Raw genomic sequence first — 12,976 nt, forward strand, 5'->3', positions numbered from 1 at the left:
ATATACTGAAAATAATCTTCTGTGAATTGCAAGTCAGGAGGCAGAAAGTAACTTACATTACTCGCCAGGGCAGTGGCCAGCTGACTTTGCCTAAAAGAAGCACTTTCAAGAGGATTGTAATGATGTTTCTTATCCTTCATTTCATTATCAAATTTTTCTTTGTATTTAACCTTCCATAAAAGAAACAAAAAGGATAAATTAAATAGCACATTTACCTTTAAGCTTTCAAAGTAACATGTTTGATTTTTAATTAGATCAGATAAAAGCTACCTTAAAAATGTATGATAGCAAAAGTTTAAATTCCTGGTATTTCCTCCCACACTCCCCCACCCCCGTATAAAGCTTAATTAGGCATAAAGGGTTTTTTTTAATTAAAAAACACCTCTACTTGAACATGGATCATAAATGCAATTAGGCATGAACTCAAATCCTATTAACAAGAATTATATACTAAAATCTGGGGATTTTTAAATGTCAGTTTCCACTTCTGCATTCCTAACATTTATGATCAGTTAGAAATCAAGACCACAAATGTCTTAACATCTACCACATTTAGAAAATGGGTCCTAAATCTCAGAATTTGAATATTAATTTTCCTAAGAGAATTATTCCAAATGCAGGACATAGCTCATACCATGGTGTTTCTCATCATTTCCCATTTGTCCAAAACCTCATTGTTAGGGATTACATTTTCTGAAACATCCTGGGTCTATTTAATGTCATTTTTCATTTCTCTGCTTTAACTCCACAATTGTATTCAGTGGCAGAACCATCTCCAATCTTCACTGTGGATTTTTTTTTTTTAAGTAGTCTTAAGGCAACCAAAAGAAGGATTATCAACTTATCGTGTAGAACTATATTTTTCTCCATGAATAGAGAAATATGTGAATGTATGTTATGATAATTAATTAGAATATATATACAAATTCTTTACAAAAATAAAACAAAAATAGCTAGTCTCATTTCACATCCGCTTTTATTTCTGTAGGCAGGAAAGGATGCACAAATCTTAAAAGCAAAAGTAAGCTCTTTTGTCTTCTTGTAATAATTTTTATTATATAACGATTCTTACACGATTTTGTTTTCTTACAACATTCAGAATGCACCTGTATTCTACATCCTAAGCTCTGCCTTGCAGAAACCTTTACAAAAAAGCAGTTTGGGAATGGCTTATGTTACCTCTTTTAATCTAGTGTGTATTGGGGGATGGTCTCCCTCAGGGACACATGCCACGTACCTACGAGTGGGAGCTTGTGAAAACCCTGGTGGGAACACATTTGGAAAATATGTCAAGATGGTTCACAGGGAACATCTTCTGTTGAAGTTCCATTTGCTAATAATAACTTCTGATACTCAGTTTACCTTATAAATTCAAGCAAAATGTCATTCGTTCTAATTAACAGGCAAGGCCTCCCTAAAACAAGAAAAACTTTGATTTTTGAAAATTATTTTATCTTGAAATCAGGGCCAACATCACCAATGGAATCAATTTAGACCTCCTTTGCTACTTTCCACAGTAGCTGGCACCAAAGCCAAGATTCTCCCTACCTGGTCCTCCCCTAAACACACAATGCCACTCCTCAGCACTCCTCTGCTGTGGCATTTTTCACAGTATTCTTAGCTGTGTTTTTGTCTCTTCTAGGTTTTAGTGCCTGAAAGGTATTCACTTAATGACGATAGTAGATTCTCTGAACTGACTTCCCCTAGAATGGCACTCCTGATTCAGCCAGATTCACCAACACTTTCCACCTACTGAGGAAAACATGCTGCCTGATGCCACAGGGCCGTGAACACTCTCAGCCCATAGCTGTTTCCATCTAATCAACTGATTCTGCTATGTAACGCGGGCTTGCATCATTTCCTGTCAGTTATTCACAGTTCCCAACCTCAGGCACCATGAGTACCTTAGTTATGTATTAGCTAAAAGGCAAAACTTGAGCACAGAAAGCCCACCATACTGTCTTTGTACCCACCCCTGGGGTTCCCAGCACAATCACACTAAGCCCAGAGGCAACATGGAAGGAAGTGTTACTTGGAAATTAACCTGACACATTCTCATCTGTTAGATAACCTGGCAGCATTTACTCTTTCCAAGTAAATGCATAATCTCTGAAAAACAATAATCAATCTACACTGTAATGATTCCTTCCTTCCTCTATTCATTAAACATTGAGCCTGCACTGGGTTCCTACTATGAGTTAGGATGAGTTCCTACCTGAGGTTGGGAATGCTAATATGACCCTGACACACTCCATCAGGCTTGGAGTCAGTAATCTCTTCCAAAAGCAAACCTGATCAAGTCACATACATGCTTAAACTCACTTCTTACTGGGCTTAGCATGAAGACCAGGATCCCAGACATGGCTACAAGGTTCAGTGGGACCTGGCATTCCCAGCTCTCCAATCTCCTCTTTAATTTCTGTCCTCTGGCCATCCTCGTGTTCTGAAGTTCCTTGAACATGCAGCATGTGCCCCTCTCTGGCCTTCCGTATGCTCTCCCCTCTGCGTCAGATTAATTTCCAAGTAACACCCCCCTCCGTGTTGTGTCTGCTCCTAGTGTAACTGTGCTGAGAACTACAGGGGGTACAAAGGCAGTCTGATGGGCTCTCCGTGCTCAAGGATGATATGACCTATTTTTGCCATTTAGCTAATACATAACTAAGACACTTATGATGTCTGAGGTTAAAGAATATGAATAATTGAAAGAAAACTTGATGGAAGCCAGCACTGCTCAGCTGGATTAATTGATTAGATTTAAATACTTCAATACAAACAGAACCCTGCATTTTTTCACCTGACGTTTTACAAGACACACTTTTAGTAATACTAACCTATTATTAAAGGTGAGTTTTCCCTGGAAACATAAGGTTAGACTATTTTCTGAGTTTTGGACATATTTGAATTATCTGTGTATGTCTGCTCTCCCATTAGACAGTGAGCAAGAAATAGATTTTTATTCATTTTTGTATCCCTAGTGCCTGACACACTAGTGCTTTGAATGGATTTGGCACTTAATATGTGTTTATTAAAGAAACATATAAATTAAAGAGAAAATGATAAGCAATCAACTCTCTATTAGGACTCAGAATGAGTCATACCCTGAGGGAGGTGTTGGAACTATATAAAATACTCCTCTAATTTTCCAAGTCTGTTCCCCCAACACACACCCTCCACAGTCACTGATAAATTGGTTTGAACAACATCCTATTAGGAAGAAAAAAATGCAAAAGGAAATGAAAAACAATAGATATAAAAATAACATATTACATGTGTATCATACTTTATAGCTCCTGCCAGACTTTCACTCATTCATTCAAGAATTATTTATCTAACGCATACTCTACATCACTTATTATGCTGAAGAGTTCTATACTGAAGAGATTTGGGAATCAGGCGGTAACTGTCTTCAAACATTTGCAAAAACAGAAAAATAGCATTTGTTCTAGTACAAAAGGTAAAACTAGTATTGATGGGTAGGAGTTGTAGCCAACGAGATTTCTGCTGGTTATAAGGAAAATGTTCTATCAGCTGAGCCGCCCACCAGTGGGACAGCTTTCCAGTTCTGTTTTCCCCTTCTGCTTTCCTGCTTCAAATCACTGCTTCCTACCTCCTCCCAATGTTCACCTGAAAAATTTCTACACATCTTGCATCTGCCCAAATGTAACTTCTTTCTGAAAGCCCTCTCTGACCCTCTAAACTATAATATTTACTGCTGATATATTTTTGAAGCACCCCAAATTTACCTGGTCACTCATCACACATTGCTGCAATTACCTGCAAAACTGTCTCTGGTGTTGGTCTTCCCCATTAGACTCTGAGCTTGGTGAAGGCATGGGCTATATCTGTTCTGTTCACCCTTGAAAATCTAACCCCAAGCATAGTGTCTGGCATGTAATATCTGGTTCAGTAACTGTTTTGTTTGAGTGAATAAGTGGATGGATTACACTGAGAAGGGATTCTTTCATTGAAAAGCAGGACCAGGTTAACTTTCATGGTGTCTCCAAATTTTGCAATAGCCTTGTAATAGATCTTTATGAGAACTTTATTCTTAAAGATTTCTACCACCGTTATGCATTGGGCTACACACCCTAAAATTTGAATTTTAAAATGCTGTCTAACCTTTCCAGGTTATTTCTGTAGCATGAGATTAATTATTTAAAGTATATCTGTCATTCATGTACTTCTAATGAGTTTAATAATAAGCGAAGTGTTGTGAAATTTATCTTATTTTAACCTTCAGAACTCCATGTGATCTGATTTAAAAGATACCTAAAGAACAAAAATGCAGGAATTTCCCTCATTAATTAACCAGAAAGTAAAATAACTGAATTACATAAAAAGTATATTTACCAGACACTGATACCAACTGTTTCTTATCTTGCTGTAAGGTTTGCACATAAATGAACTAAGAAAATAGCCAAGTAGTTTGGTTCACTCACTGGTTCACTCACTAACTTCACACACACACCGAACATTCTATCCTACTTTCAACCCACAGTTCACACGTCTGAGTGTCCACCTGCTCACGCACACTCACTTCTGCTAAGGGATCAGGGTAATGCTTTCCTTTCATTATAATGGGTGACTCAACCATGGAACAAAGTATCTTCCTTCCAGTTTTAAGACCATTTGAGACAAGAGGAAATAGGTGTTGGGTGACTTTGCTATGGTTTTAAGGCACAGTGTTACCCCTTACACCTAAATCAATCACTGGAAACAAATGAAAAGTTATACCTGTGACTGATTTTATTCACATTATGAATATCATATCTAAAAGTTAACGACTACCAACTTTTTAAAAAATATAGGTTAGGTATATGGGCTGAAATTCCTAAAAGTTTTATCAAGAATTTTAACAAACTTAGCAGAACTTTCAGAGGTACACACTACAGAAAAACACTAGAACTGTTCAACCGCAATGACAGAACTTAAGCTAGTTCCTCATAACCGCATCTGAACAGGGCTGTGTTTCAACAGTCAAAGCCTGGCTTCCGATCTCCGTAGTTCAAGCTTTCAGCACAAGGAGTGCTGGGCTTGGTGACATCACCTGTGGCTCGGTTTCACAAAGTGCCAGAAAAGCAGGCAAAAAGCAGACCCTGAACGAAAGCCTTTCATCATAGTCATAGAAACACATGCCAGGAAAGAAGTGGAAAACTGGATAAGTGCACTTGATTATCAGGGAAAGTGAAAAGTAAACAACAACACAATGCCACACATCCATGGGCATCAATGCCCTCCAATTTTGGATGAAACTGAACTAAAAGCTGTTGAGGAAGAGAGTAAGAGCGGATTTTTATGTAGAATTCATCATAAAATCCATGTGTTTAAGTCTGAATTTTACCCAAAATATACTCTGCCCTCATTTTCATAATAAAATAATACCTTACTGACTTTGAACCAAATGTGAATGATCTAGAGAAATTTGTTTAATCAGTCTCTATGTAATGCTTGAAAGCCTAATCTGTGCCATGAACGCCATTAAACCCTGTCCCCACAGAGCCTGCTGAGTGGTAGTGAATAGATGTTTAAAACACACACATATACATTTATATGACTAATATACATTGTGTTAAGAACTATAAAGAAAAACAGAATAAAGGGGAACAGAGCAATATAATTTAAATCAGCAAGTCAAAGACGTGACATTTAAGCCAAAAGTTGGGTGGAAGGAGGTTGGAAGGGAGAGTGCTTGCCCAGAAGGGAGAACGGGAGATTCTCCAAACCAGTTAATACCCCTTTACAAGTTAAGGACAATACTTACTATTAAATTTTAACATCAATCTGATTAGTAGTTTTAGGTTTAAAACCCTCTCTTACCAATACATCAAATGCAATTTTAGAAGAAACACTAATTACTATAAATACAAAATTTTCTTTGATATTATAAAACTAAAGGAATTCCATTCATCACATAGACAAATTTGAATTCATAAATTAAGATGATCTGTGAATATGAAAACAAAATAACCAACTCTTAGAAGAACTTTTTTAAGATGATGACTTCAATAATTACTGCCCTGATATCTGAGATACTTATAAATACACCCATCTCTTTATCTTAGCACATGAGATTTCACTTTCACTTTTCACTGATTTTCTTTTAATTACTTGACCATAATTTTATGTGCCTCCTAGACTTTACAACTATGGGAGCAAAGCTATTGTACAAGTTAACATAGGAAGAGTTTTGTTTCCATTACTTTTTCCGGGTTCAATCCCACAGAGCTCAATTTCCAGGTAAAATGGGAGAATTGTGCCCTCTCGCTTTCTCTTTCTGTCTATTCATCTGGGGTGTCTTATCTCTCCACACCATGGGCACTGCCCCGTCATCGCCTTCCCTCTCACAATCCGGGTGCTCTCTTACTCTTTCTGTTCTGCATCTTGCATCCTGCCCCTAGCTTCCCAGCTTACTGCATTCCTAAATTATTTCCCTTCTATGTATCTACTTGCCTTCGTGGGCTCCTATATTCACAATCTCATTAGCTTAGGAGCAAGAGAATACATGATCTCCAAAGTTGTCAATAAAAATAAGAAACTACACTTTCTGCCTTTATTTCTAATCAATGCACCTGAAAATACAAATGAACATACCAAGTTCATTCCAGAAGTCCTATATATTCATCTGCCCAGTTTTTCCCTTTTCTAATGGGTTTGTACACTGTGAGATCAGCAAAAATGTCATAAAAAAACAAAGATGACAGATATAATGTAACTTGCAAATTACAATCTGCTTAGGCATCTGATAATTCAGTTATTAAATGATTTGAGATTTTTTTTTTTTTTTAAGTCTGCCTAAGAACCCAGGTAGGATCAAATGGTAGGATTTTTGGTGACTGCATTTGAAATGTGAAAATAAAAACTCAAATACTAAAATTTTCTTCTAAGGACTCTCAAATAAGATTGTAAAGGAGGAATGAATTTAAGACCAGAATCTAAGGACCAGTCAACTATTTCTGCTTCATTTTGTGCATGAATTCATGTAAAAAATGCAGAGTAGAAAACTATTCTGAATAGCTACAGTAAAATTATTCCTGGGAAATGATGCAGTGTTTCTATGGGCCAGGCAGTGTTTTAAGCTGCTCTCAGTAATTCATTTAATCCTCACAACAACCCTAAGAAGCAGTATTGCTGCCATGCCATTTTACGGGCCAGGAAACTGCAGATGGAGAAATTAAGCCATCTGTCCAAAGTCACTCAGTGAGCCGGCGGCAGGACCAGGAACTCAGGGTCCAGGTCCACAGCCCATTTTCTTAATTACTCAGCCAAATTGTACTGCTTTTATAGAACCTGCCGCTTCTCCTACACAACCGATAGGAACTCTTTGCCCCCAGAAAAGGCTGAAATTGTAAGAAGTCAGAAAATCTAAAGCGATACCGCAAGAGTTGCCAGGTCTGTGCCAATATTCCCTGCTCTTCAATTGAGTGTTATTTGGGCTGAGAAGAGCTTGGAGTCACGGCCCTTCTCAGGCCCTCCAAAGCTAAGAACATAGTAGGTCTTCTCATTTTTTCAGATAGTATTTTATGATCTTCAGTTAGATTTTACAGCTTTCCTCTTTTACATCTCTCCATTTTGAAGTATAATCGAATTAAGACTTTTGCAAGTTGAGCAATGGACATTTTCAAAGTTGAAAACACTACACATGCATAAAAATTACTGTTTGTTATCATTGACTTTGCAAATGTTACCTTTTTCCATTACAAGAGTTGTTAATTTTTATATAGTCAAGCATGTCTAACTATTATTTTATAGCTTCTGGTTCTCCAGTTTTAAGAACTCTGTTATCCCTATGTGGTATATATAGTCTCTTGGATTTTCTTTTAAGGTTTAAAATATTTTTTTGGTTTACATTCACATCTTTAATCCATCTGGAATTCATTTCGTAGATGGTTTAAGATTCAGGTCCAATTTTACTTTTACCCAGATGGATGGCCAGTTATGTCAGCACCGTTTATTAACTAATACAACTTTTTCCCACTGACTTGAACCAACACTTTTATCATATATTAAATTCTTATACACATTGGAACCTATTTCAGGATTCCCTAGTCTATCCTACTGATTATTTTATCTCTTACTATATCAATCCCATATTGATTTAATTTCAGTGGTTTTATACTATGTTATGGTAACTCACAACTTAAGTTCTCCTTCACTGGTCTTCACTTTCATACTTTTAAAGGCTATTCTCAGGCATTTCCTTTCCATTCAAACTCTAAGATCATTTACCCATACTTCAAAAAAACTGTTGGATTCTAATTGAAATTGCATGACATTTATATATTAATTTGGGGAAAACTGAAATTTTTATCTATTGAGACGTTCAGTCAAAGATATGGCATGTCTTTACACTTTTCCAGATCCTTTTTATGATTTCAATGTTCTCTTCATTCACATTACCTCTTTTTTACTTTGTGATTAAAACATTTAAAAATTGAGAAAATTGCTATTTTTCTTACTAAGTTAAAAGTTCTGTGTATGCGTGTAGAGATAGAAATTTAATTCTTCTTCTAATCTAATTGATATGACTCTTGCTAAATTCTAGAAATCCTAGGAAATGTGACAACATGGCTGAACTCATACAAAAAGGTTAGAATTTGAGCCAGGAGAAAAGAAAACTTAGTTTTATGCTTAAAATTGGACTTATTTTATCCCTTACTGAAATTTACAATTATTGTAATCCTATCTGACATGGTTACAGAAACATTATCTTTACGTATTCTTGCAATTAAAGACATTACCTAGAGTAAAATATCTTCCAGTGCTGCTAGAAACAAAATCTCTGACTAAAATCATTGTGGAATCATCACTAGACTCTTACTTGACTAGAAAGTTTAGAAGCTTCCACAGCATGTTCAAAATCTGGTCTTCCAATTACAGCGGGCTCTTTATTCATTACTCCTTGCCCTTTCTTGTATTCAGCCTAAAATGAATAGATAAGAGAATGTTGAATATTTCTACTTTCCAATGAAAAATTACATTGATAATAGGCAAAATAAAATTGACCCTCAGTCCATAAAAAATGATCCTTACAACTCACCAAATACTAAAATGCTGACTGCTAAGAAGGAACTGATTTTATAAGAACAACTTTTTTGTAGTAAAATAATTACTAAGTTTGAGTCCATGAATCCAGTCATCACCATCATTGTGTTTATTTTATCCAGGAGAAATTTCTAGATAATTGAGACCCTGCATCCTGCATACAGATGTCTTCCGGCTTTGTTTAGTCTTAGGAACTGATCTAACACTGTTTGGTTAACATGCAGTTGAATTTAGTAAATAATTATTGATTTTTTAAGGTGAGTATAGCCTATGTTACTCAAATATTTGGTTCAAGTTAAGTAATCATTTTTAATCAGTATGTAAGGTATGTTTAAGTAAAACGGTATTAACCAAGAAGGATGTCTTAGGGAAGATAAAAACAAGCATGATGGGCTTCCCTGGTGGGGCAGTGGTTGAGAGTCCGCCTGCCGATGCAGGGGACACGGGTTCGTGCCCCGGTCCGGGAAGATCCCACATGCCGCGGAGCGGCTGGGCCCGTGAGCCATGGCCGCTGAGCCTGTGCGTCCGGAGCCTGTGCTCCGCAATGGGAGAGGCCACAGCAGTGAGAGGCTCGCGTACAGCAAAAAAAAAGAAAAAGGAAAAAAACAGCCATGATGTACAGGAAATGTGCATTGGTAAATGCTGACCAAAGAGAACCTGCACAATTAACAGCAACAAGATGGAAACAAGGCCAAGTGAAGTTCTTTGGGACAAGGTGAGAGATACTATGGGACCAGACGAATGACAAACTTGATTCTCAGGCTCAGACATTTGAATGTTATCTTATGTCTGAATAGTACTTATTTTTTTTTAAAGCATGACAACAGAGCCATGGTCAAGTCAAGTCTGATCAGTTTCTGCACATATCCAAATAATGTACATAGTGAAATGGATAATTCAGATGAAAAAATTGAGATGCCATTAATTCAGATTGATTAATTTCACTAACTAAATTAACCATCCAACAACCAAAGCCACTTTGTCTCCTGCAAAAATGAGAAATCAATTCTGCTCAAGATAAGAAAGAGAGATTACATTGCTTATGATCTTGGAGATCTGTGTCGCCATCTTGATGTCTGGTCTGTCAAGCTCCGCACTATACACGTGGGTGTCCTGCACATCTTTCCTATAAAAAATCTGATCAAAGAGACAGTTTTGATTGAAAAAGAGAAAACAGAAATGAGTAGTTTCATATAGCTGCTAGCCTTAAGGTCCATAACACAGTTTATCCTTGCCATAATCTTCTAAGAAAGCCACTGACCCTAAGTTGTTTTTTTTTTTAATTTTTATGTGCCACATTTATTTGGATAACTATATTCTCTTTTTACTATGCCAATGCCTCACTAACATTATTGCATATGAACTGAACTTATACAACATAAAAAATATAATCCCAAGACCTTGGCACAGAGTCAATCTTATAAGATTTTACATATACCATCCTTATAAGCATGTCATTCTGTGTAAGTATATGTGTGCATATTCACATACAGAATATCCTCACCAAGGGCGTTAACTTGTCTACCACACAGTCTTGACCCCTAGGGGATACAGGATAAGCTCCAGCACACGAATATGGAAAATCATTTCCTGGGGTGAGGGTATGTGAAACTCTGCAACTCTCCAGCTTTTTCACCCTCCCAACCACACCTTTATCTTCCTTTTCTGATTGGACTCTTCAAATGCCCCTTATGTGGGAGGCCTAGTGATGGGTACTGATAGTTTTATTCTAGTAAATATCACTGCAATGACTTGATCCTCCAACAATAAAAGGATCCACATTAAGGAATATTCATCCTCTGAATACACATTAGATACAATCAAACCAAAGTGTGGAAAATAGAGATTTAAAGAGAAAAATATATATAAGTTTTGCCAAACATACTTTAGATGACAGTGGTCATTTACATTAACTTGACTGACAAATGAGAGGAGAGACCAGAAGCCAACTCATATAATCCCTGATGGGCAAACATCTCACTGCCTACCTGCTTCTCTATTTCCTGAGATCGGTCATGAGCTGAAGAAATATTTATCTATTTGCCAGATGGAGTTCTATGTGGCAAATTCACCAGTGGATGGCTAGTCAACTTGTCCATTACATTAGATTCTATTAAATGTATAATGCAAAGCGTGTAGTAACAGTCACCTTTAAAACCCATCTTCACTTTTTCAAGATGTAAAAGGTAGAACACAGAAATGTACAACTGAACATCTATACAAAATGCACAATTATTGCATTTGTACAAAACAAGTATTTCTAACGTTGCCTGCAAGCTTTCTGCAATAGCATCATCTGGGGTACTTATTAAAATTTTTAGATTCCTGAGATCCATCCTCAAACCTCTGTAACAGAATTTTGGTAAATGGGGCCCAAGAATCTGCATTTTAATGAATTCCCCAGTTGACCACTATGAATCAGTGCTCTGGAAAATATCAATGTATCTTGTTATTTTCCTTTCAACCTTGCAGCGTTAAAAAAAATTGGTACATTTTTATTTCTTTCAAAAATAATATCAGGTGTAAGAAACGATAATGCATTAAAACTCTCATAGGATCCCTAATGCATTGTATGATTTTATTTCAATGAAGTATATGTATATATACTTCTATTTAAGAGCTTGCACTGGGACTTCCCTGGTGGTCCAGTGGCTAAGGCTCCGCGCTCCCAATGCAGAGGGCCCGGGTTCAATCCCTGGTTAGGGAACCTAGATCCCGTGTGCCACAACTAAGACCTGACGCAGCCAAATAAATTAATTAATTTTTTTTTTAAAAAAAGAGCTTGCATTGGCCTCACCACCCACTACTTTTTTTTTTTTTTTTTTGTGGTACACGGGCCTCTCACTGTTGTGGCCTCTCCCGTTGTGGAGCACAGGCTCTGGACACGCAGGCTCAGCGGCCATGGCTCACGGGCCCAGCCGCTCCACAGCATGTGGGATCTTCCCGGACCGGGGCACGAACCCATGTCCCCTGCATCGGCAGGCGGACTCTCAACCACTGCGCCACCAGGGAAGCCCCACCCACTACTTTTTAAACTATGTTTATAATCATGAACCTGTCTGACAAGTGAACACAGCTTAAATATAATTAGCGTAATTTTGGCAAGAACATCTGTTTCCTTCACTACTTGCATTTTCACAGGCTTTACGTTAAGCAATTTTAAGTAGGTTTTGTGCACACCAGTAGCAAAAGAAACAAAAATAATCTGAAAACTGAGTTATTTTGTTGGGTGAGTTTAAAATCTTCAGGGATTTAAAATAAGCCACTTTTGGCTGGTTTCAAAAAGCAACACACTCATCTACCAACGATGGCCAATCAACCTCAGCCTGCACCAAGTTAAACACAAACTGTGTCAACAAAAACGGACTCTCAGGTGAAAACAAACCAAAATTATTACCCACCTACAAGACTAACTGTTTCTAAGTTACTACATTCAGATGAAAGCCGTAGGGGGGGATGTCTTTTTGTTTAGAAAAGAATGAGGGTAAAAATGTAAACCCTTACTTTTTGAAAAGAGCTGCAACCTTTCAGAAATCTATGCTTTACGTGGGTTACCTAATTATATGCTGTTCAGCCTAATGGCTGCGTGAAGAGAGGTGAACAGCACAAAGGCGGCGGGAGCGGGACAATGAATAGGGCCCCATCATCCATGTAAATTGCAAATTAGAGGCCAGCATATGTGACTCAAAACAAATATTAAGATTGACATGAGCTGCACATTCAAACAAGCGGACACCACAGAGCCACACAGGAGAAAAGCCCAGGAGCCTGTCTCTACCGATCTCCCAGAATATCAAGGCTTGAGGTCATCCCACAGGAACGGGGGCTTACGCTGAGGGACATGGAGAGCGGCAAGCTCCTGATTTTCGCTAGCTGCAAGGATGTCTGAACGTCGGAAACAAGGTTACCCGAGCAGATTAGGCATCTTCCTCCA

The 12,976-nt window shown here is 37.5% G+C and overlaps 1 protein-coding gene across 2 annotated transcripts in view; it reads right to left on the reverse strand.

The window, feature by feature from the left end:
- Nucleotides 1-12,976, reverse strand: part of NEBL (nebulette) — a 338,669-nt gene that overhangs the window by 67,754 nt on the left and 257,939 nt on the right. The window contains exons 6-8 of one of the 2 annotated variants that reach the window (XM_027121789.1): nucleotides 10,078-10,179; nucleotides 8,819-8,920; nucleotides 57-170 (exon numbers count right to left, since the gene is read on the reverse strand). The exons of the other annotated variant lie outside the window; for it this stretch is intronic. Of the exons in view, the coding sequence (XP_026977590.1) occupies nucleotides 57-170; nucleotides 8,819-8,920; nucleotides 10,078-10,179 (318 nt within the window). The remainder of the gene's footprint in view (nucleotides 1-56; nucleotides 171-8,818; nucleotides 8,921-10,077; nucleotides 10,180-12,976) is intronic. 2 annotated transcript variants of the gene reach the window in all.

The sequence above is a fragment of the Aethalodelphis obliquidens genome, unplaced genomic scaffold (assembly GCF_003676395.1).
Source record: "Aethalodelphis obliquidens isolate GAN/ISIS:26980383/991018 unplaced genomic scaffold, ASM367639v1 scaffold23, whole genome shotgun sequence".
Classification (NCBI taxonomy): domain Eukaryota; kingdom Metazoa; phylum Chordata; class Mammalia; order Artiodactyla; family Delphinidae; genus Aethalodelphis; species Aethalodelphis obliquidens.